The sequence below is a fragment of the Aquarana catesbeiana genome, linkage group LG07 (genome assembly GCF_042186555.1).
Source record: "Aquarana catesbeiana isolate 2022-GZ linkage group LG07, ASM4218655v1, whole genome shotgun sequence".
Classification (NCBI taxonomy): domain Eukaryota; kingdom Metazoa; phylum Chordata; class Amphibia; order Anura; family Ranidae; genus Aquarana; species Aquarana catesbeiana.
The window spans coordinates 270,309,617-270,332,731 of NC_133330.1; the positions used below are offsets into that span (position 1 = coordinate 270,309,617).

The following is a 23,115-nucleotide window of genomic DNA, read 5'->3' on the forward strand; positions in this document are numbered from 1 at the left end:
GATGCACTTTATTCTAGGTAGTATCAGCTCCTGTTTGAACTTGGTGTTTGCTGCTTGCAGATAGATGCAGAGTAAAAGGAAACATGTTAAGTTATGACCAAATCTGCTGATGTGATGGCTGCCTGCAGAATTCTTTGGCTCAAGACAAGGGCTGCAGATGTTGATTCCAAGAAGTCCTTAGGTTCCCTCTCATTTTCTGGCAAACCGCTTCTTGAGGCTTTATTAAGGGAAGTCAATCAAGAAGGCCACCTGTGAAAAGACTAATATACCTTCTGCAAAACCATTCCAGATTTTTTTCCACCAAAAATCGAATTATGTTTGTGGTAAATTAGAGTATCTTAATTGCATGCTACTGAGGAATTTATGTTGTTGTTGCTGGTCATCTTGGTTGCAACACACTAAAAAATATTCTGCTGCAACTGAGGTACAAAAACATCAGTTATAGCTAATCGGGTCAGCATCAGGAACAAAAAAACATATCCAATGAACCTATAAGAGCTTTCCTTCTTTTATGTGTTAAGCCAGACATAGACTGTTGAAATTCTCCTGCTGAACAGTCCGAGATTCAAATCACATATGGGCAGGCTGAATGTACTCAAGTTGATAGCACAGGTACAACCAGCCTGCTGGATTTTACATGTGATTATTGCTAGCAGCTGTTGTAGCCGCTAGCAATAATCATGGTGTTCTCTCGGCCAGGACCCCTGCTGGGAGAACACAGTGGCTCCATGGGAGGGATTCCCCTGTCAACATTGCCTGTGCTGATAGGGGAATCGAGCAAATTTCTTTCCTGCAACCTGTTGTTGCAGGAAAGAAATTTGCTCCATCTATGCCTGGCCTTAGACGTGATGATACAGTGACAAAAGTGGGCAAAGTACTGTAACCCCATCCAGGAAAACTGCTCTGCCATTAAGACACCAGTTCTAGGTGCACACGTCAGAGAGATAGATGGTAGCGCTGGACCCAGCTTGCAGCAGCAGAACAAAGCTGGATATGTAAATATGAATTGAGAATAATCTTGCTAACCAGAGATAGAAAAAAAAAAAAAAAAACCACAAAGGGGTGAAGCTACTGTTTAGGAATATAATATAGTTGGTTAGGTCAGAGATGCTTTGTGAACTGCTAGTGAAAGAGAAAAGAAAAAAAAAAAAACAATTATATAAAAGAAATACACTTTATTTCACCACTTGCATCTAAATGGAAATTCACAGATTCAAATCTTAAAAATATGTTCATGAAATGAAAGTTTGTACAAGGGTCTGAAATGTACTACAGAATAGCAGGATTCATCCCCTGCCACTCCCAACTGTAGAGATCAAATCCCAAACATTACCAGTTTCATGATCTAAGCAGCAGTATACATCCACAAAATAGCAGTGCTGAGATAGGAACCCAATCGCTCCCTCAAGATTTTCTCAAAGACACACTTCTACTTCAATATTTTCCAACAACAGTCCATAGGTATAAAAACAAAGACACACAAAAAAATGGAACAGTAACTCAATCAAAAAAAAGACTAAACCTGTAGTGGGAATATTAGTAGTGTGTACAGTGCTATCTTGCAGGCAATAAGAAATACTTTCCTATACCCTGGTTCTATTTTTTTCTTTAATTGATCATGGACCCAAGGCATACAATGCCAACGCTATACTATATAGAATGGTCAGTATTGTGCTTTTATAGTATTGTCCCTCTGCAAGAAGGCACATTTAATGGACTCAAAACCACAGGATTAACAGTAATTGTGTACAGCAATCACATGTACAGTCAATCCGGAAAGTATTCACAGCGCTTCACTTTTCCACATTTTGTTATGTTACAGCCTTATTCCAAAATGGATTAAAAAAAATCACATGTACATAAGGCTACTTTCACACTGAGGTGCTTTACAGGCGCTGCAGCGCTAAAAATAGCATCTGCTTATCGCCTGTAAAGAGCCTCTCCTGTCTCTCCAGTGTGAAAGTCCGAGTGCTTTCACGCTGGAGCGGTGCGCTTGCAGGACGGTAAAAAAAAAAAAAGTCCTGACAACCGCATCTTTGCAGCGCTGTAAGAGCGGTGTATACACCACTCCTAAAGCACCCTTGCCCATTGAAAACAATGGGGCAGCACCGCCCAAGCGCAACTGCAGGCGGTTTTAACCCTTTTACGGCCTCTGGCGGGGGTTAAAACCGCCCACTAGCGCCCGAATAGCACCGCTAAGACGACGGTAAAGCGGCGCTAAAAATAGCGCCGCTTTACCGCTGATGCCTGCACCCCCGCCCTGGTGTAAAAGTAGCCTAACTATTCACAGCCTTTGCCATGAAACTCAAAATATAGCTCAGGTGCACCCTGTTTTCACTGATCATCCTGAGATGTTTCTAAAACTTGATTGGAGTCCACCTGTGGTAAATTCAGTTGATTGAACATGATTTGGAAAGGCACACACCTGTCTATATAAGGTCCCACAGATAACAGTGCAAAAACCATTCCATGAACTCCAAGGAATTGTCTGTAGACCTTCGAGACAGGATTATATTGGGGAAGAGATCTGAGGAAGGGTACAGAAACATTTCTACAGCATTAAAGGTCCCAATGAGCACAGTGGCCTCCATCATCCATAAATGGAAGAAGTTTGGAATCACCAGCACTCTTCCTAGAGCGGGCCGCCTGGCCAAAATGAGCAATCGGGGAGAAGGGCCTTAGTCAGGGAGGTGACCAAGAACCCAATGGTCACTCTGAGAGCGCTCCAGAATTTCTGTGTGGAGAAAGAACCTTCCAGAAGAACAACCATCTCTGCAGCACTCCACCAATCAGATCTGTATGGTAGAGTGCCCAGAAGGAAGCCACTCCTTAGTAAAAGACACATGACAGCCTGCCTGGAGTTTGCCAAAAGGCACCTGAAGGACTCTCAGACCATGAGAAACAAAATTCTCTGGTTTGATGAAACAAAGATTGAACTCTTTGGCCTGAATGGCAAGTGTCATGTCTGGAGGAAACCAGGCACCACGCATCACCTGGTCAATACCATCTCTACAGTGAAGCATGGTGGTGGCAGCATCATGCTGTTGGAATGTTTTATCAGTAGCAGGAAGCGGGAGACAAGTCCGGATCAAGGGAAAGATTAATCCAGCAATGTACAGAGACTTTCTTGATGAAAACCTGCTCCAGAGTGCTCTGGACCTCAGACTGAGGCAAAGGTTCATATTCTAACAGGACAACGATCCTAAGCACACAGCCAAGATAACAAAGGAGTGGCTACGGGACAACTCTGTGAATGTCCTTGAGTGACCCAGCCAGATCCCAGACTTGAACCCGATTGAACATCTCTGGGGAGATCTGAAAATGGCTGCGCACCGACGCTTCCCATCCAACCTGATGGAGCTTTAGAGGTCCTGCAAAGAAAAATGGGAGAAACTGACCAAAAATAGGTGTGCCAAGCTTGTAGCATCATACTCAAAAAGACTTGAGGCTGTAATTGGTGCCAAAAGTGCTTCAACAAAGTATTGAGCAAAGGCTGTGAATACTCATGTACATGGGATTTTTTCATTTTTAATAAATTTGCAAATATTTCAAACAAACTTCTTTCATGTTGTTATTATGGGGTATTGCTTGTAAAGTTTTGAGGGAAATAATGAATTTAATCCATTTTGGAATAAGGCTATAACATAACAAAATGTGGAAAAAGTGAAGCGCCGTGAATACTTTCCAGATTCACTGTATGTGCACCAGAGATCATTTACTCAATTCTCTATCTGATGGAGAATAAGAAGATCTGAAAGGACACTCCTACTTTGCACATGTCTTTGCAAACTACATATTTAGTTTTATATTTTACTCTTCTCCACGCACAACTCTATAAAATCACACAAGATCAATCATGTAGATATAAGGGAGAAAGGTGATTGATTGTGGAAAATTTACACAATGCAATTAAATACACTGCTTATATGGCAATCATTACAGGAACCCACATGTTGAAAAAAAAAAAAAAAAATAAAAAAGTCCAACTAATCTTGAGCAATTACAATTCATCCATGCAGATCTGTCTGAAGTAAGCTTAAGGCCCCTTCCACATGGGGTGGGCTCCTTTGGAGTCTGCCTGCTCAGTGGGGAATCTGTCCACTGATCCCTGCTGAGCGGGTGGATGGTTGGCCCGTGTCTGCTCATGCAGAGGAGACACAGCCCACTCTCCCCTATGGGCAGTCGAATGTAAACGGATCACCTGACCATTTACACCCGACTGCCATCCAATCCGCCAGACAGATGGGGATCCCCATCCGTCTTTTTTTAGTGGATAGGATAGGATATTGGCGGGTGTCAATGGACACATGTCAATCGACACCCACCACGCCATAGAAGAGACTGGAGGGTCCGATCAAGTCCACCTAAAAAACTGACAGGCACACCCGATCAGTCCGCTAGTGTGAAATGGGCCTTACAGCATACAAGTCTGTATCGGCTTGCAATAACAGAATGTTATTTGTGCTAAAGCTGAACTCCAGGTGGGTTAAAAAACAAAAAACAAAACACCAATTCGTGCAGGTATATGTTCATTAGAAATTATTAAAGGATAAGTTCACCTTTGGAACATGTTCCATCTGTTTCTAGACTTGAATATTTAGCATGCACCCCGCATGCCTGTTTCCCCCTCTCTGTGACAGCGGGCTGGGGATCTTCTCCCTATACCCACTGTCACAATTTAAAAAAAAAAAAAAAAAAAACAGAGCGGCTTTGCAGGGCTCCGCCGACATTGCCACATCATTCATTCACAGCTTCCTGTGTATGGATAAACTACAAGTACCATCAGCCGCTTGTAGCTTTCAATTAACTACGAGGGAGCTGGTGAGTGCTCTGGTAGTTCATTGATTCTTCCAGCTCTCAGGTAACTGCCTGTCCATATGAGGTACAAGCAAACAGCCAATCTCGGGTTCCATGCTCTGCAGGCCCCTTAGAAAAAAAATATTACATGCACTTTTTTACCTGCAAAAAGGAGGTGCATTTATTATTTTTTTTTCAAAAGGTGAACTTTAAGTGTATTTTATAAAGCGGCTAGCGTAAGTACTGGAACCTGACATGATATCGGCCTCTTGCAGTCCAATTTCAGCAGAGCTCAGGCTCAGAGTGGGATAAGTAGCACAAGGAGCTAATCAGGTGTACGGAAATGCTCATTTGCTAACAAGGGACATGTTAAAAGAGGAGAGAGCAGAGTGACAGAGATAAAGGCATCAGTGTGTGGCTTCTCCTTCACCGTCCACAGCCTGTGGGCAAGGACAAGACCAAGCTGTATAAGGCAGCCCATAGATGGTGCAAATTTCTTTCCTGCAACCACGGGCTGCAGAAAAGTAACTTGCACGATTCCCCCATTAACACAGTGTTGACAGGAGAATCCCTCCTGCCATGCAATTGTCTTCTCCCGGTAGGGGAAGCCGTCCCCGCCAGGAGAAGACACTGATTATCGCTAGCGGCTATAGCAGCTGCTTGCGATGATCGGAAGCGAATACGGCAGGCTGGTTGTACCCAAGTTGATCGCATGATCAACTTGGTATTTTCAGCCTGCCCATTAATGTTTCGAATCTCGGCTGGTACAGCAGAAACTGGACGAGATGTGAACAGTGTATGGCCGGCCTTACTTAAAGTGGTAGTAAAGTCTATTCTGGCACTTTTACCTACAGGTAAGCTTACAATAAAATGTAAAATTAATATTTCCTAAATGTGCACCGTTTAGGAGATATTTCAATGACTAGCAGCGAGTGACGTCACAGGCGCATGCACACTGAGCTCTCTATGGACGGCTCACCACACATTGAGTAGGCTGTGCCACGGCCGTGACTCCTGCGTGCAGACTCCAGTGACGTAATCGCGGCTCGGCCATTTAAATAGACTGGGTGAAGATGGAAGAACTGTCAGCGTGCTGCTGGAGGGCTTCATTTTGGAGGCAAGTCTTTCATAATGTGCTAATATGTGATGCATACTAGCATTTTATGGCATTTCATTGCAGGAGGATTTTCTACCGCTTTAAGTGCAGTAGTTAGGTCTCTAGGCGATGGAGCTGTGTAAAGCTTAGAAATGGACAGAGATACATAATTTGGCAGGTAAAACAGCGTGTGTGCGCGCTCTCTCTCTATATATATATATATATATATATATATATATATATATATATATATATATATATATATACACACACACATATGTAATCTGTGTATGTTGTTTGCATGGAGATTAGCTTGAACCATCAAAACATTTTAAAAAGTCCTGATTGAATCCTACAAGGGACTAAGCGCATGGAGCATTTGGTTCTGTTCTGTTCCATGCAGTAGTTGCATCTAACATGATTGATAGCGCCCCCCACCTCTCCCACTGCTGTCTGAGTAGACAAATACTTAATGAGTTCTGATAGACAGCGCTCATCTCTAGCAGGAGGCCTTATTTGTTTCTGGGACGGGAAATAAGGGTCAATATTCCCAATGGGACAGAAGACATATATAAAAAAAAAAAAGGAAAAAATAAAAAAAAACACAAAAAAACAACAAATGGGGCTGTAATGGAGACGCTTCCAAAGTAAAGCCTAATTGTAGCCGTGGTGATTATTGTGACAAAGGTCAGTTTTTGAACCCTTTCTCAACTGACAGATAATTTTCCCACAACTCAAACATCCATACTTTAGGACATTAAATTTTATCTTAAATAACAATCCACAAAGTAGGCAAAATATCCTTCATATCTAGCACCAAGCAAGTTCCTCATGAAGTCTGGTGATTTGTCAGAACTAGCACTATTTTGTTAAATAGCTTGATGGATGTCAGCCAATAAAGTCTCAGGTGACGATTCATTCACAACAGCCGGTCGTGTCCCTCCCATGTCCAACGGCTCAAAAACAGATTTACATAACGGATGCTGCCAACTTTCCATGACAGTTCCCAGAGTTTGGAATAGATGTAGTGTTTGGTTCGACAGAATGTGGTTAATTACAACACATATGGTACAAACAGACAGGGACAAAACACATTCAGTAAAGACGCTACAAGGCAGGCAACGGACAAAAGCTTGAGTTGGGGGAGGGGGGGGGGGGTGTAAAGTGGCATCAGGAATTGTAAGACAACACAGCCTGCCTATCAATAGAACAGATATAAAAATAAAATCAGTAGAGTGCACACAGATTCAGTCCTATCATCAAATCTTAATAATACAGTAGTATAAACCATAATCTCACTCAATGGCACTCCCTATCCGGCTAAATCATTCCAGATGTGAAGCATCCTTCTTATAGTAATTCAAATATCATGAGACAAAACCCATCAATCTTCATTATCAAATCTCCTGGATTTCGAAATGTTATGGTAGCCATGTTCCCGTACTGTAGACAGGGCCTTTGTTTCTGCATCCCCCGTTCTCAGAACGGCATCTTGTTGAGCAGATGAGGACCTCTGGTCACAGATGTGTAATAGCAGAATGAATGCAGCCATTGTTATATAACGTAGCACACGGTCTTACAAAAATAAAGCCGTCAACCGCAATGGTACTAGCGTTAAACAGATCTTGTGGCCGTGTCCAGGTTCGATTCTGCCGGAAGCTGAAGCAGGCCTGTAATTTATTCCAGATGCTAATGGTTCCTAGCCAAGCAGCTCTGCAGTACCGTCACGTCACATGTGGTTTAAATCTCCCCTTTTGAAAACAGTACACTCCGGAGCCACAGGCCCAAGGTTTCTCCTTTGCTGATGTTCCGGCAGACAGGCAAGCTCAGGCGTGTTTCCTTTGGGAAGGAAGATGAGGCAGGAACACAGAATACAGACAGCAGTAATCCAGTGTGTAAACTGCTTAGGATAAAAGCAGAAAAGTGTCGGGCTCTCTGCGTGTTGTAGCAAGTTTCTGAAAAAGAGGGGACGCCGTAGTCCTGCACCACCTGAAGGTGGTGCTGCAGCTTGTATTCACTTGATTTTCAAAAATCACAAATGCCCTTTTGTCACGGCAATGCCAATTAACACATTAATATAGCTTAGTTTGTTGTGATACTGTAAAATGTATTGTTGGAATTCCATGGAAGGAGTAAGTTTGTAAGTCACAGCGCAAAGAAAAGGATCAGCACCACGAGCAGCAGGGCAAGGAGCACAACGATGGCGCACCACTGACGGCGATCTGCAGACAGAAAATAACAGTGTTAATTTATTATTATATAGGATTTATATAGTGCCAACATTTTGCACAGCGCTATACAACATGAGGGCAGACAGTACAGTTATGATACAATACAATACAGGAGGAATCTGCTCATTAGAGCTTACAATCTAGGAAGGAGGGTCAAGTGATACAAAAAGGTAAAAGCTGTGGGGCATGAGCTGATGGAGAAAATAAAAGTATGGTTGTTAGGTGGAGGCAGAATAGGCTTCTCTGAAGAGAAGGGTTTTCAGGGATCGCCTAAAAGTGGGCAGAGTAGGAGATAGTCGGACAGATTGGGGTAAGGAGTTCCATAGGATGGGAGAGGCTTGGAAAAAGTTCTGGAGTTGAACAAGGGAACTAGAGAGCAGGTCTTGGGAGGAAACTCCCAAGGTGCAACATACAAAACTGAAATGACAGATCGCTTTCCAAAGCAAATGTTCTCTAGCAAGAAGAACCCCAGACCCAGTGATACCCATCTTCTCTGCACTACCCTGGAGCCAGGAGCCCTCAACCTGTGTAAGCTCCATGTCATGGTAATGTTAGGGCCTGGAGACTGGCTGCTATTTACAGAGGGCTCCAGCAAAGCAATGAAGCAGTGACAGAGCATGGTGAACTTAAGAGTCAAAGGGTGTCAGTTCTTATTTCAAGAGAACCTGCCACTTTCCCTAAATTAGCAAAGTGACACAATTCTTTAAAATAGGGCTATAGGCAAAACTTTTGTTTTCCATTTTGGAGAGTAAAGCATCATACACACGATCGGATTTTTGGCAGGGAATTGTGTGATGAGACCGTTTGTCTAAAATCCGACCATTAGTACGCTCCATCAGACAATTGTTGGCCAACTTTCCGCCAACAAATGTTGGATGGCAGGCTAGTAAAGTTTCATTGGACAACAGTCTGTTGTCAGATTTTCCTATCCTGTGTACACAAGTCCGTCACACGAAAGTCCAAAGTACAAACACGCATGCTCGGAATCAATGCTCACCAAACACGACATTAGCAGACGGCGCCCAAAGGGTGGCGCTCAAGAGCTGAAATTCCACGTAGTACGTCACTACGTTCGTGTTTGTTGGCTGACAATTGTGTACCGTTTGTATGCAAGACAAGTTCACGGCACACGCCCTTCAGACAAAAGTCTGATGCTTTGTCTGCAGAAAATCCAATCGTGTGTACAAGGTTTAAGGGAGGGTTATAATGCCGGTCAGATTTTTTTTCGCCATCTGTGTCCTATTACCTGTACAGAGATATCCCTTCAATTCCGGTCCCATAGCCAAACAGGAAGTAAGAGGAAATCACTGCAAAAAGTAAGAGGAAATCACTGCAAATTAAGGGAATTCCTTGGGGACCCTCAAGTCAGCAGAACTAGTGTCCCCACTGGACGATTTCCCTACTATTACTTCTCTGGGAATAACCCAAAATATGGGATTTTATTTTATTTTCACTTTCAAAGATAATGGTAAACTGGACAACAAAAACCTGGCAAATCAGTCTAATCCCTTTCCACTCTATCCAAAACAAAAAAAAAAAAAGTTAAATTATCCCCTTAACTAAATGGCAGATCTGCACCTCTGATTCTAGGCACCCTAGGTGCCTAAACTTGCCTTTATCTTGACCGAAATGTTATCATGAACATTTAACCACAAGCAACACTGAAGAAAAGGAGAAGTTCTTACCTCCTTTTATTATAAACGGTAAGAATGATGCTAACTTTGCACGGTATTCAACTCTTACATTATGTTATGACAGATACACTTTAATGACTAAAAGAACTGAACTATACCACACATATACACACACACTCACTAGCGGTACATAAGATGAAATATATGCAAAATAGAGCTGCTAAAGATGGCTGACTTTGTGTGTTATCCAGTTTTTGCCTTAGGCTTGCCATGGGCAGGCAGATGTCTTCCTGACAACAGGTGGGGAGACATCTGGCCATCCTCAAAAGCCTCAGGACCCATCACACATTCTCCTGCAATTTAGCCTACAGTACCTGGGTAGGAGAGTTATTTTTTCCCTTTTCCTACTGAGAAAATTGAAAGATTGGTAGGTTCCCACAGAGACATGAAAAATCTCAATAGCAAGCATTTTCAACAGTCACAGGTGCTCAACATAGTTCATAAAAGAGCTGATATCTTTACCCACCAGGCCACTGAATGGTCTGAACATTACAGCCTTACGCCTTGTATACAAAGGCTATAGATGCATAAGCCCATTAAATACCTTTGGCTTCAACCACACTAAAGCTCTCTCCCTGTTTTTAAATTTAGATTTTCAAACTGTTCAGAGACCTTAACAGTAGGTACCTACTATTTTTTGGCAGCTATGGCATTCACTTATCCAAAAAGGGAACCCAGGTCTGAAGGCACAGCTCTGTCCTTCCACTCACACCTTTTTATTGGTTCCTTAAAAAGGAGAGGTACAGCCAAAGCTTCTTTGGTTGTACTTCTCCTATGGATCACAGGAGTGCAGTTCGTTCTGCATACCTGTGACCTGTTTTCAGCAGACAGGGGGCTGAAGCGGGCTGTCGGCTGACATCACAGAGCTGGTCCAGGCTCAGGAAAGATCGTGACCAAATCGTTGGGATCCACCCACATGCCTGGACCGGCACCCAACTCCAGTGAGCATGGGGGGGGGGGGGGGGGGGGGCACAGCAGAGAGCGGGGACTGACAGTCACCAGATATCTGCTTGGGGAGCTCTCTAAACCGAGCAATCGCCCGTGTTTGATCGATCAGTTCTCAGTCATAGAGTTGGCGGGGGACAGATGTCCCATCCGACCAATGCTGCATCCACCTAGGCAATTATGATTCCACAAAAACATTCCCATACATCTCTTTGAATGTCATGAAATGTCTGAATGAGCAACAGTAATGCCAGCCATACATGGATCGAAAATTTGTTTCGTTCAACAAGGATCAGTCCAGATTAGATCCATGTATAGGGGCAAGACCGATTGTACCCAAGTCGATCGATGGAGCGCCTTGGATAGAACCAGCCTGTCAGTTTTTTTCACATGCAATTACTGCCGGCAGCTACAGCTGCTAGCAGTATATATTGTGTTCTGCAGGCCAGGAAGGCCCCCCCCGCCTCCAGCAGAACACAATAGCACTGCGGGTGGCATTCCTACAGCAAGGACAACAGTAAGCAAAATAGTAGTAATATTACCAAATCTCATAAGATGTCACACAGCAGATACACTGCTATGAGGCTGAAGGCACAGGAAGTACGCTGCTGTTTTTTTTAGGCACGATCTAGGTTAATAGGTAGATATTCCAGGGTACTGCTTAGGCAAAATAACATCTAGATATTACTTTTAAGATAGTAAATCTTTACTTTCCGACTCATGGATTACTTTAGGGATGCCTTAAATCACTAATAGTTTTATGTACCCAAGGTTTACAGGAAACACAAACAGATAAAAAAATATCCACTCACCTTCATTCAGTACTAATGCTTATTGGTATTATTATGAAATAGCAATGTCTCTATGTTACATTCGAGAGAGAGAGAGCGCGAGAGAGAGAGTAGAGCATGAGCACAGACCTAAACGCTCATGTGCTACTTTACCCTCACAGCGGCGTTTAGCTGCATACAGCCACCTTTACCGATTCATGCCTGTGGGTGGCTGTATGCAGCTCCAGGACATCACAGGCTCCAGAAATATGCAACATATTTAAAGTATTTGTAGAGGCTGAAAGTTTTTTTACCTTCATGCATTCTATGCATTAAGATAAAAAAAAGCTGTGTGCTGCTCCCCCCCCCCCCCCCAATACTTACATGAGCCCCCTCTTGATCCAGTGATGTGCACAAGAGCCTCGGCTGTCCCAGGTCTCTCTTCCCTCATTTGCTAAGACAGCAGTGAGAGCCATTGGCTACCACTGCTGTCAATCACAGCCAGTGATCCAATGAGGAGAGAGCAGAGGGCGGACTGAGCCGTGGCTCTGTGTGTCTTATGCCCCCATAGCAAGCTCCATATTGGGAGCACTGGTCAAGGCGAAGGAGCCAGGAGCGCCGGCAGGGGGCACGAGAAGACAATATTCTGATAAAGCTACACAGCTTTACATTTAGAAGTACTATTTAAAAATTGCATTTGTAGAAACATTCCTATTAATATAACCATGTTTGCCTGATGCATTTCTAACTCACCACTAGTCATATGAGACACTTTTGCCAGCTTCTTTAAAACATTGTCCATCCGAGATTGTGTTGTGTCCAATTCATGTGAAAAGTCATCCAGCATCCTTAAGTGAAGAAAAATGGCAAAGGTTTTTATCTGAAGATTTTAATATTTAAATTGCACTATACTCAATAATTAAATATTGTGCTGCACTTTGCTACGTATAACTAACATACTTCTATTTATAACTAACATACTTCTATACAACTCTATTAAAAATTTTCTCAACCTAAAAATGACTGATAACTGAAATACTGTATGTTGTCCTCCACTGTACATTAACTACAAAGTGAAAAAGAGAAGGGAACGTTTATAAGCAAATTAATGTAACTAAGTGCCTGTTTATGTATAATACTTGGCGGGTTCCAATGGTGCTTTTAAAGAGAAAATAGCAGGTTTAGTCAAAAGACCTGAAAAAGAATATAGATTATTGATGTGTCGAAAATTATAGCCTGAAAATAAGGTTTTCAGCGTTGTGCCGATTATGGCTGCTGAAAACGCCAGCGATTTTGACGCATTTTTAACTTGATTATGGTGTGTTTTTCATAGGTCATGTGACTCAAAAAATGCATCAAAAACTCAACACAGTGCATTTTTGTTGCTTTTCTGCTGTATTTTCAATGCATTTCAATAGGGAGGTGTGTTTTTGGTGCGGTTTGCCAAATATGCACCAAAAATGCAGCAAGTTTTTTTTTTAAATCGCTTCAAAAAAGTGCAGATAATAAATTCATATTCATTTAAACTCATGATATTATTTGAAAAGTCAAACATAACACAATTATTTATAAAGATATATCGTTTTTTTTTTTAAAAACGTCAATTTCGGTTTCGGCACCTAAATTTTCATTTTTTATATAGCAATGAAAATGATTTCTATTTTTTTTCACTCCCTCTACCCTAACTTAAGCTTCTAGTTATTTAGACACTCACACAGCTTGTTCATCCAGCTCATTTCCAATGCGTTGTGACATATTCTTCAGCACTCCGATGCTCTGAGATACCAGCCCCAATTCCTCGTCCTGCTGCTCCATGATCATCTAAGGTGAATGAAGAGATGACAAAATCAGCAGTGTCATACCACATATACTTAGAAACAACCAGGGCAATAAAAAAAAACCCCAAAACATCCAAAAAGAGCATTTGAAAGCCTTGACAATGCGTCCGAATATAAACCTAGATTTTTCTTGGTGGAAAATGTTTGCAGTTCAGAAATCATTCCTTTTACTGTACACACACCTCAGAATAACAAACACAAGTTTTGGGGCCAATTGCACAGTCACACAGATCATTTTTTTAGCCATCTGCAAAGGTGGAATTCTGACCTAAAGCCTGGTACGCACCCAGCAGGCTGAAAGAAAAAAACTGAAGCGCTCAGGAGGAGCCACTGTACTAATTATGCAATGTTAGTACAGTGATCTCCCCTGCTGAGCTATTGTGTTCTGACAGGGAGGCTAACCCCCTCCCGTCAGAACACACCAGTCTGCGCTCTCAGCCATTTTTTTTGAGGATGCTGATCAGATGTTGATTGGCGAACCTTTTTTGGTCATACCCCTTTGACCGAAGCCAGCTGATTGGCCGGCTTTTGTCACACTGGCTGCGGTACACACGGGCTGAACGTCGGCTGGTTTCTATTGAACCGGCCGATGCCGTCTGATATTCAGCCCGTGTGTACAACCCTTAAGGCCCCTTTCACACTTGTGCGACTTCAAAGTCATGCGATTTTACCGCAATTTTGCGGCCGTGATTTTACCGCGATTTGGAAGCAGTACTACTTTGTACAACTTTGCCACAACTTTGCCATTAACCATTCTCAGCTTGTGCTTACAAAGTCGTACTGAAATCGTGTCTATATTATTCAGGTATGATTTGCATGCTACTTGAGGTTTTAACATTGAGGTCTATGGACATCAACTCGCAGCATGGAAGTTGGACCAAAGTAGTGCGGGGACTACTTTGAAGTCGGCACGACTTAAAGTTGTGCCAATATGAATGGTAGTCATTGAAAATCATGGAGAACGACTTGTCATACGATTTTGCAGTACAAAATCGTGGGACAAGTTGTATAAGTGTGAAAGGGGACTAAAGCGGAGTTCCACGCAAAAGTGGAACTTCCACTTATATGCTTCCTCCCCTCCTCCGGGGTCCCCTTTCCCACTTCCGGGTGTCGACATCATGGGCTCCCTAGACAGCTAAGTGCCCTAATATTAAAAGTCAGCAGCTACAGTATTTGATTCTGCTGACCCTTCATTTTTTTCACCCAGGCTGCACCTCCTCTTTAACCAGATGCCAACTGCCCGCCATCAAGCAGCCGCTTTAAGGGGTCACGCCGCGTCACTGAGGACCCGATGCGCGTGCCGGGCGGCCGCGATGTCCGCTGGGCACCCGCGATTGCTCATGACAAAGCAGGAACTTGGATCTGTGTGTGTAAACACACAAATCCACATCCTGTCAGGGAGTAGGAGATAGATCGTGTGTTCCTAGTATATAGAAACAAGATCGGTCTCCTCCCCAAGTCAGTCCCATCCCCCCACAGTTAGAACACACAGTGAAGGAACACATTTAACCCCTTGATCGCCCCCTAGTGTTTCCCTGCCAGTGACAGTTATACAGTAATCAGTGTCTAGTTATAGCGCTGTATTAGAGCTGCACGATTCTGGCTAAAATGAGAATCACGATTTTTTTTGCTTAGAAGATAGATCACGATTCTCGCAGCGTAACATCATCTTTCACATTAAATTGATTTTAACTTAAGAAACAAGTGTCAGAAAAAGATTTAGACTTTAAGTGGTTAAACTTCCTGCATTTACAGGTTGTTTAAAAACTTGGCAGACTGCCTGGATTTTTTTTTTCACACAAAGTTTATCCCTTTGATCTAAGAAGGAAGAGTTAGTTACAATGTTTCATGTTGAAAACTTGGCAGACTGCCCAGATGTTTTCTTTTGACAGCTGAGTGAGCAGATAAGTCTCTCCACTTGTTATATGAAAGAACGGCAAACTCTGCAATAGAGATAGTCAGGGGGGTTGAATCGAGACCACGATTTTTTAACGATTAATTGTACAGCTCTACGCTGTATAAAATGTCAATGGTTTTTAAAAAAAAGTGTCAAAAGTGTCCGATCTGCCTGCCGCAATCCTGATAAAAATCACAGATCGCTGCCATTACTAGAAAAAAAAAAAAAAAACGCAAAAAAAACATTATATGACATAAATCAATAACCTATTTTGTAGGCGCTATAACTTTTGCGCAAAACAATCTATACGCTTATTGCAATTTTTTTCGTAGAAGATTATATATCGGCCTAAACTGAGGAAAAAATTTGTTTTTTAGAAATTGGGATATTTATTATAGCAAAAAGTAAAAAATATTGTGATTTTTACAAAATTGTCACTCTTTTTTTTGTTTATAGCGCAAAAAATAAAAAGACCGCAGAGGTGATCAAATACCACCAAAAGAAAGCTCTATTTGTGGGGAAAAAAAAAGGACATTAATTTTGTTTGAGTACAACTTCGCATGACCGCGCAATTGTCAGTTAAAGCGACGCAGTGCTGTATCGCAAAAAATGGTTACCCCGGTTAGGAAGGGGGTAAATTCTTTGGGGCTGAAGTGGTTACGCTGAAGATGAAGGGGGAGGGGGGTGTGGTATCTTCCCACTGACCATCAATGTAAGAGGTATTTTTCCATACTGAGCTTAGTAGGGGTTCTTCAAGACTCAAACATGATTTCAAGTGTTCCTCGGGGTCAAAAGTTGAGAAAGGCTGGTTTAGGCAAGCCTTAAACGGTACCTTTCAGCTCATAAAAGTGTACAGTTAGTAAATCCTTACATGGTTTTCTGTAAACCCAAGTAACCCCCTGGCTCCCAAACGCATGCTAAACAGAGAATCTTGACATTTGCATGGACTTACTTAAAGGGGTTGTAAAGGTAAAAGTTTTTTCACCTTAATGCATTAACGTGAAAAAACATCTGACAATACCGACCCCCCCGTTTCACTTACTTGACCCCTCGAAAGTCCCGCGCTCGCCCCCAACATCCTCTTCGCCACTCAGCCTGGCCGTTGATTGGTTACAGTGGATGGATTGAAAGCAGCGCAGCCATTGGCTCGCGGTGCTGTCAATCACATCCAATGACGCGGCGTGCCGGGGGGCGGGGCCGAGTGATACAGTGAGCGGCTATGGCCGCCGGCTGTATCACGGGAGCGCGCCCTCAAGCACTCAACACCGCGCGAGGGAGCTCGCATGAAGGTGTTGAGTCCTTGCGGGGGGGAGCCGAGATAGCCGCCGAGAGACCCCAGAAGACCAGGTTCGGGGCCACTCTGTGCAAAACGAGCTGCACAGTGGAGGTAAGTAAAACATATTTGTTATTTAAATAAAAAAAATATCTTTAGTGATCCTTTAAGCTCCATCCACCCTAGGGCTAGGTCTGGCTAGCAGCGGCGTCACTTTAGTCTAACGAATGGAGGGATTGGTTGTTTCTATATATACTCTATCTCAGCGCTTGCTAGCCACACAGAAAAATTAGGTTACTAAACATGATTTAATTTTGGATGCAATGTTGCTATTTATGCAATTATGATCAGACGGTTCGCTTTAAGAAAAACAGGTACTCCAGGCATGCATGATTTGCTTTGTTGTTTGTAGAAGGAAAAAAATATGCTGGCCATACATAGATCAAAATTTGGCCGGTTCAGCATGGACCAACCGAATTTCAATCCATGTATTGGCACTGTGGTTGTAAAGGAGTTGATATACCAATCGACTTCTGTACAACCGCCCTATCAAATTTTACCCGCTGATCAGTGTATTCTGGCGGCGGGGAAGTCTCCCTGCTGTCAGAGTACAATAGCTCAGCGGGGAAGTCTCCCTGCTGTCAGAGTACAATAGCTCAGTGTGTGGATGGGGGAATCGAGTCCGTCTTTTTCATTCAACCCACTGGTTAAAACGGGAAAAAAAAAAAAAAAAAAAAAAAACACACGACTCATCGATGGGCTGCTCAAGTATTGAAATACACAGCTTGGCTTCATCTGCAGAGCTTGAAATATTACAAAAGAGAAAAAAATATGTAATCCTGACTGTAGCGCTACAGACATCTGGAACTATGGAATTATAGGCCGCAGGCTGGCAATCCGAATATGATCATTATGATCTGGATGGAGTTGTGTATTTAGCCCAGTGCCCATTTCACAATGCATTCATCAAAGGTATTCCACAGGAGAGGTAATCTGCAGACTAGAGGTGGATTTACACTGCGTGATACAAAGCCATTCACTCTTCCCAACATCATTCTTTTAGGCATTCATTAACCCAGCGGTGCAAAAGACTTATGTCCCTCCCGCTCACTTTCTATAGAAAAAGCACAGAGGATGTCCTGGTGCTGGGCAGCACAGACTTGAAGCCACATGTCCAGTGATAACGAGGTATTTAACTGTGAGCTCTTGTCTCCTTGGCTCTTTTTCTTGTCATAGCAAGGTAAAGTTTACATGGTCTTTGTCTCTCTGGGATCCAATTATTTAGGAAGACAGAGTGGTCTCTAAAGTGTTGTTTATATTGCCACTGATGTGATGCCAGATGTGTGTTTGTGGGTGGGGTGGGGGGGAATCCGAATAAGAAGCTACCATTTTCTAGAATGCTGACAACTCCTTTAAATTTCATACAGGTGTACATTTGATATCTCATTGTTCATCCAACCTCCCTCTTTTTTTTAAACTTATTAAGTCCCAGCATATTCCACCAAGCTTTTTAACAGAACACAGCATAAGCAATATAAATGATAACTGGAGCAAAGAGGTATACAGAACCATTCAACAGAAAACAAAAAAAAAACAAAAAAACAAACACATACATACAAGTGTGCTTGTATAAATTATATATATTTATTTATCACACACACACACACACATATACATACATACACACACATACACACACACATATAAATACATACATACATACACACACACACTGGATATAAAAAGTCTACACACCCTGTTAAAATGTCAGGTTTCTGTGATGTAAAAAAAAAATGACAAAGATAAATCATTTCACAACTTTTTCCACATTTAATGTGACCTATAAACTGTACAACTCAACTGAAAGACAAAGTGAAATCTTTTAGGGGGGTGGGGAGTAAAAATAAAAAACTAAAATAATGTGGTTGCATAAGGTTGCACACCCTCTTATAACTGGGGATGTAGCTATGTTCAGAATTAAGCAATGACTTTTAAACTCATGTTAAATAGGAGTCAGTACACACATGCCATCATTTAAAAATGCCTCTGCTTAACCCCAAATAGAGTTCAACTGTTCTAGTAGGTCTTTCCTGACATTTTCTTAGTCGCATCCTACAGCAAAAGCCATGGTCTGCAGAGAACTTCCAAAGCATCAGAGGGATCTCATTGTTCAAAGGTATCAGTCAGGAGAAGGGTACAAATCAATTTCCAAGACATTAGATATACCATGGAACACAGTGAATACAGTCATCATCAAGTGGAGAAAATATGGCACAACAGTGACATTACCAAGAAGTGGACGTCCCTCCAAAATTGATGAAAAGACAAGAAGAAAACTGGTCAGGGAGGCTGCCAAGAGGCCTACAGAAACATTAAAGGAGCTGCAGGAATATCTGGCAAGTACTGGCTGTGTGGTACATGTGACAACAATCTCCCGTATTCTTCATGTGTCTGGGCTATGGGGTAGAGTGGCAAGACGGAAGCCATTTCTTACAAAGAAAAACATTCAAGCCTGGCTAAATTTTGCAAAAACACATCTGAAGTAATGTGTTATGGTCTGATGAAACCAAGGTTAAACTTTTTGGCCATAATTCCAAAAAATATGTTTGGCGCAAAAACAACACTGCACATCACCAAAAGAACACCATACCCACAGTGAGGCATGGCGGTGGCAGCATCATACTTTGGGGCTGTTTTTCTTCAGGTGGAACAGGGGCCTCAGTCAAGGTAGAGGGAATTATGAATAGTTCCAAATACCAGTCAATATTGGCACAAAACCTTCAGGCTTCGGCTAGAAAGCTGAACATGAAGAGGAACTTCATCTTTCAGCATGAGCCAAAGCATACATCCAAATCAACAAAGGAATGGCTTCACCAGAAGAAGATTAAAGTTTTGGAATGGCCCAGCCAGAGCCCAGACCTGAATCCCATTGAAATTCTGTGGGATGATTTGAAGAGGGCTGTGCACAGGAGATGCCCTCGTATTCTGACAGATTTAGAGTGTTTCTGTAAAGAAGAGTGGGCAAAATATTGCCAAGTCAAGATGTGCCATGCTGATGGACTCATACCCAAAAAGACTTAATGCTGTAATAAAATCAAAAGGTGCTTCAACAAAGTATTAGTGTAAGGGTGTGCACACTTATGCAACCATATTATTTTAGTTTTTTATTTTTACTTCCCTCCACCTAAAAGATTTCTGTTTGTTGTTCAACTAAGTTGCACAGTTTATAGGGCACATTAAAAAGGTGGAAAAAGTTCTGAAATGATTTATCTTTGTCTCGTGTTTTTACATCACAGAAACCTGACATTTTAACAGGGGTGTGTAGACTTTTTATATCCACTGTATAACAATTACCTATATATGTAAGCAGGGGAGGCACGTGGCTCTTCTACATATAGCTTTAGGTAACAGATACAGCTTACAATGGGGTTGCAAGAGGTGGTGACCCATCTGTGTAAAGCTGGCAATAGACTGTTCGAATTTCGGCCGGTTCGGCAAAGACCTGACAAGATTCAAAACATGTATGGGCAAACGGAATGTGCCCAAGTTGATTGATTAACTTGGGTGCAACCAGCCTGTCAGATTTTTCATGCGATTATTGCCAGCAGCTTTAGCAAGCGAAACAGGCCATTGAAAGGATTCAAAAACTAAACAAATCCATCAGAGAGATAGCAGCAACATTAGGAGTGGCCAAATCATCAGTTTGGTACTTTCAGGGGAAAGAAGAATGCACTGGTGAGCTCAGCAACATAAAAAGTCCTGGACGTCCACGGAAGACAACAGTGATGGATGATCGCAGGATCCTCTTTATGGTAAAGAAAAACCCATTCACAACATCCAGACAAGTGAAGAACACTCTTCAGGAAGTGGGCGTGTCATTGTCAAAGTCTACAATCAAGAGAATCCTTCACAAGAGCAAATACACCACAAGGTGCAAACCATTCATAAGCCTGAAGAATAGAAAAGCCTTTGCCAAAAAAACATCTAAAAAAGCCAAACGAGTTCTGGAAAAGCATTCTTTGGATGGATGAAACTAAGATTAATCTGTACCAGAATGACGGAAAGAAAAAAGTGTGGAGGAGGCTTGGAACAGTTCATGATCCAAAGCACACAACGTCATCTGTAAAACATGGTGGAGGCAGTGTGATGGCATTGGCATGCATGGTTTCCACTGGCACTGGGGTCATTGGTTTTTATTGATGAAGTGACAGAAGCAGCCGGATGAATTCTGCAGTGTTAATGAGATGTACTGTCAGCCCAGATTCAGCTAAATGCAGCAATGTTTATTGGGCGGCGCTTTACAGTACAGATGGACAATGATCCAAAACATACTGCAAAAGAAACCCAAGAGCTTTTGAAGGAAAAGATGTGGAATATTCTGCAATGGCCGAGTCAATCACTTGATCTTAACCCAATTGAGCGTTCATTTCACTTGCTGAAGGCAAAACTAAAGGCAGAAAGACCCACAAACAACTGAAGACGGCTGCAGTTAGAGCCTGGCAAAGCATCAGAAAGGAGATAACCCAGTCTTTTGTAATGTCCATGAGTTCCAGACTTCAGGCATTCCTATTAAAAATGAACATTTTATTTATGATTATATTCATTTGTCCAATTACATTTAAGCCCCTGAAAATGGGGTGACTGTGTATATAAATGGTTGCAGATACTAAAATTTGTACTTGATATTTATGTTCAACCCCTTGAATTAAAGCTGAAAGTCTTCACTTCAAATGAATTTGCATTGTTTCGTTTTAATTTTATTCTGGTGGCATACAGAACCAAAAGTATGAAAATTGTGCCTGTGTCCAAATATATATGGACCTAACTGTATACCTGTAGTGTTTACTTGTCTCTCCAAAGCTCTGAGTGTCGTTTCTCTCTGGTGCTTCATTTTTCTGTTATTAGCATGAGTCACTTCTGAGAAGTTTTTCTGACACATGAGATACATTTGTGATGTGGAAGGGAGCTCAGTCTTCACTCCTGAGCCTTGTGTGAAGGTGGGGGCGTGTCCCTTTCCTCCAATCAGCCCTCACACACTGTAACTGCAGCTCTCCACCCCCTCCTCTGTGATGCTGACAGACGAAGGATTTTATCACAATTCTGCACTTTTGAAGGGGTGTAGGGAAGAGAAGACTACAGATAAGCCAGTAAAACTTATGTAAGAGGATTTGTTTCATCTCTGTGTATCATCTGAGGCTTTTCACTTCACTGGGTATATGAGAGGGTTTACAACCACTTTAAAGCTTGACATGTTGGACATCCATTTACTCGCACAACCTCATGATTTACATTTTACAAACAAATTGAGTAATATATTGCATTTGTGTGTCCTAATATTAACTTTAGTGTATATTTTACTGAAAGTTTGTGCTTGATAAACCAATGCACAAATATCATGTGACATAAAAAATTGGAACTACCACCATTTTATTACTAGGATGTCTGCCTGCAAAAATCATACACTGTTTGGAGTTTTCACTAATCTGAGAGGACCAAATTTAAATTTGTGTGCAAAAAACAGCTGACAGTGAAAGGGTTAAAAGGCACAAGACTTAGGAAAATGTGCATATGTTGCAGAGACGTACTGCATGTTTTTTTTTTTTTGCCGTCATACACTTTGACACCCTTGGACACTATGTCTGCCACACTCTCCCTGTATTACGAACATCTTACCTGTTGCTGTGAAGCCTGCCCATCTAGAAATTGTGAGTTCGCTGACTGGATCTCCTGGTCCAGCCCTTTGTACTTGTCTGGTTCACTGGTCCAGCCCCGTCTTGTCCCTTCACCTAAAAGTGCCTGCAAAATCACATTACAAATGGTTAGCATCTAGAACAGCGATCTCCAAACTGTGGCCCTTTGCTTGCTTTTATCCAGCCCTTGGGGCACTATTACTCCCACCGATACAAGTCACTATTCCTCCCACTGCCACCAACAACCGGCATAATTCCTACCAATGACCCCAACAATGGGGCACTGTTCCTCCCACTGACATCAATGATGAGACACTATTCCTTCTACAGATACCAACATAGGGGAAATATTCCTCACACTTATACCAATGATGGGACATTGTTTACTCCCATTGACACCAGGGCATTATCTGCTTTCACTGGCTACAGTCCGGCCTCCTCAAAGTCTGAAGGACAGTAAACTGGTCCTTTGTTTAGATAGTTTGGAGAACCCTGATCTAGAATATAAAATTAGTCTTAAAATGTAATGGGTTAATCCATCATTTTGACAAAAATAAGACGACCGACCGTATGTTAAATCAGTGAGAAAGATATAAAATGAAAATAAAAATCAACAAGTTCAGGGAGTAATTTGTTCCCCTACTTTGGACATATATTGGCAGCTGGTTAGCTTTGCCTTCTCCTGGATGATCAGTATCACAATGCTATTAGAATAGGTTGATCCACGTGAACTTTTTTCTGGTCCTATTTACTAAAAAGTATACAACTCTTTTTACTATCACCAGCATATATAAAGAACTGATAGATTAGGCTAAATACAAGCATGGATAAATCTTTTTGGAGACTGGGACATGTGTGCCCCCTATGTGATAGCACAATGGACA

General features: G+C 42.1%; 1 protein-coding gene across 1 annotated transcript in view; it reads right to left on the reverse strand.

Moving 5' to 3' along the window:
• Window positions 1-6,112: 6,112 nt before the first annotated feature.
• The window catches only part of STX6 (syntaxin 6), a 41,932-nt gene continuing 24,929 nt past the window's right edge, over window positions 6,113-23,115 (reverse strand). The window contains exons 5-8 of the mRNA XM_073593340.1: window positions 22,215-22,337; window positions 13,248-13,354; window positions 12,287-12,381; window positions 6,113-8,115 (exon numbers count right to left, since the gene is read on the reverse strand). Of these exons, the coding sequence (XP_073449441.1) occupies window positions 8,039-8,115; window positions 12,287-12,381; window positions 13,248-13,354; window positions 22,215-22,337 (402 nt within the window). The 3' untranslated portion in view covers window positions 6,113-8,038. The remainder of the gene's footprint in view (window positions 8,116-12,286; window positions 12,382-13,247; window positions 13,355-22,214; window positions 22,338-23,115) is intronic.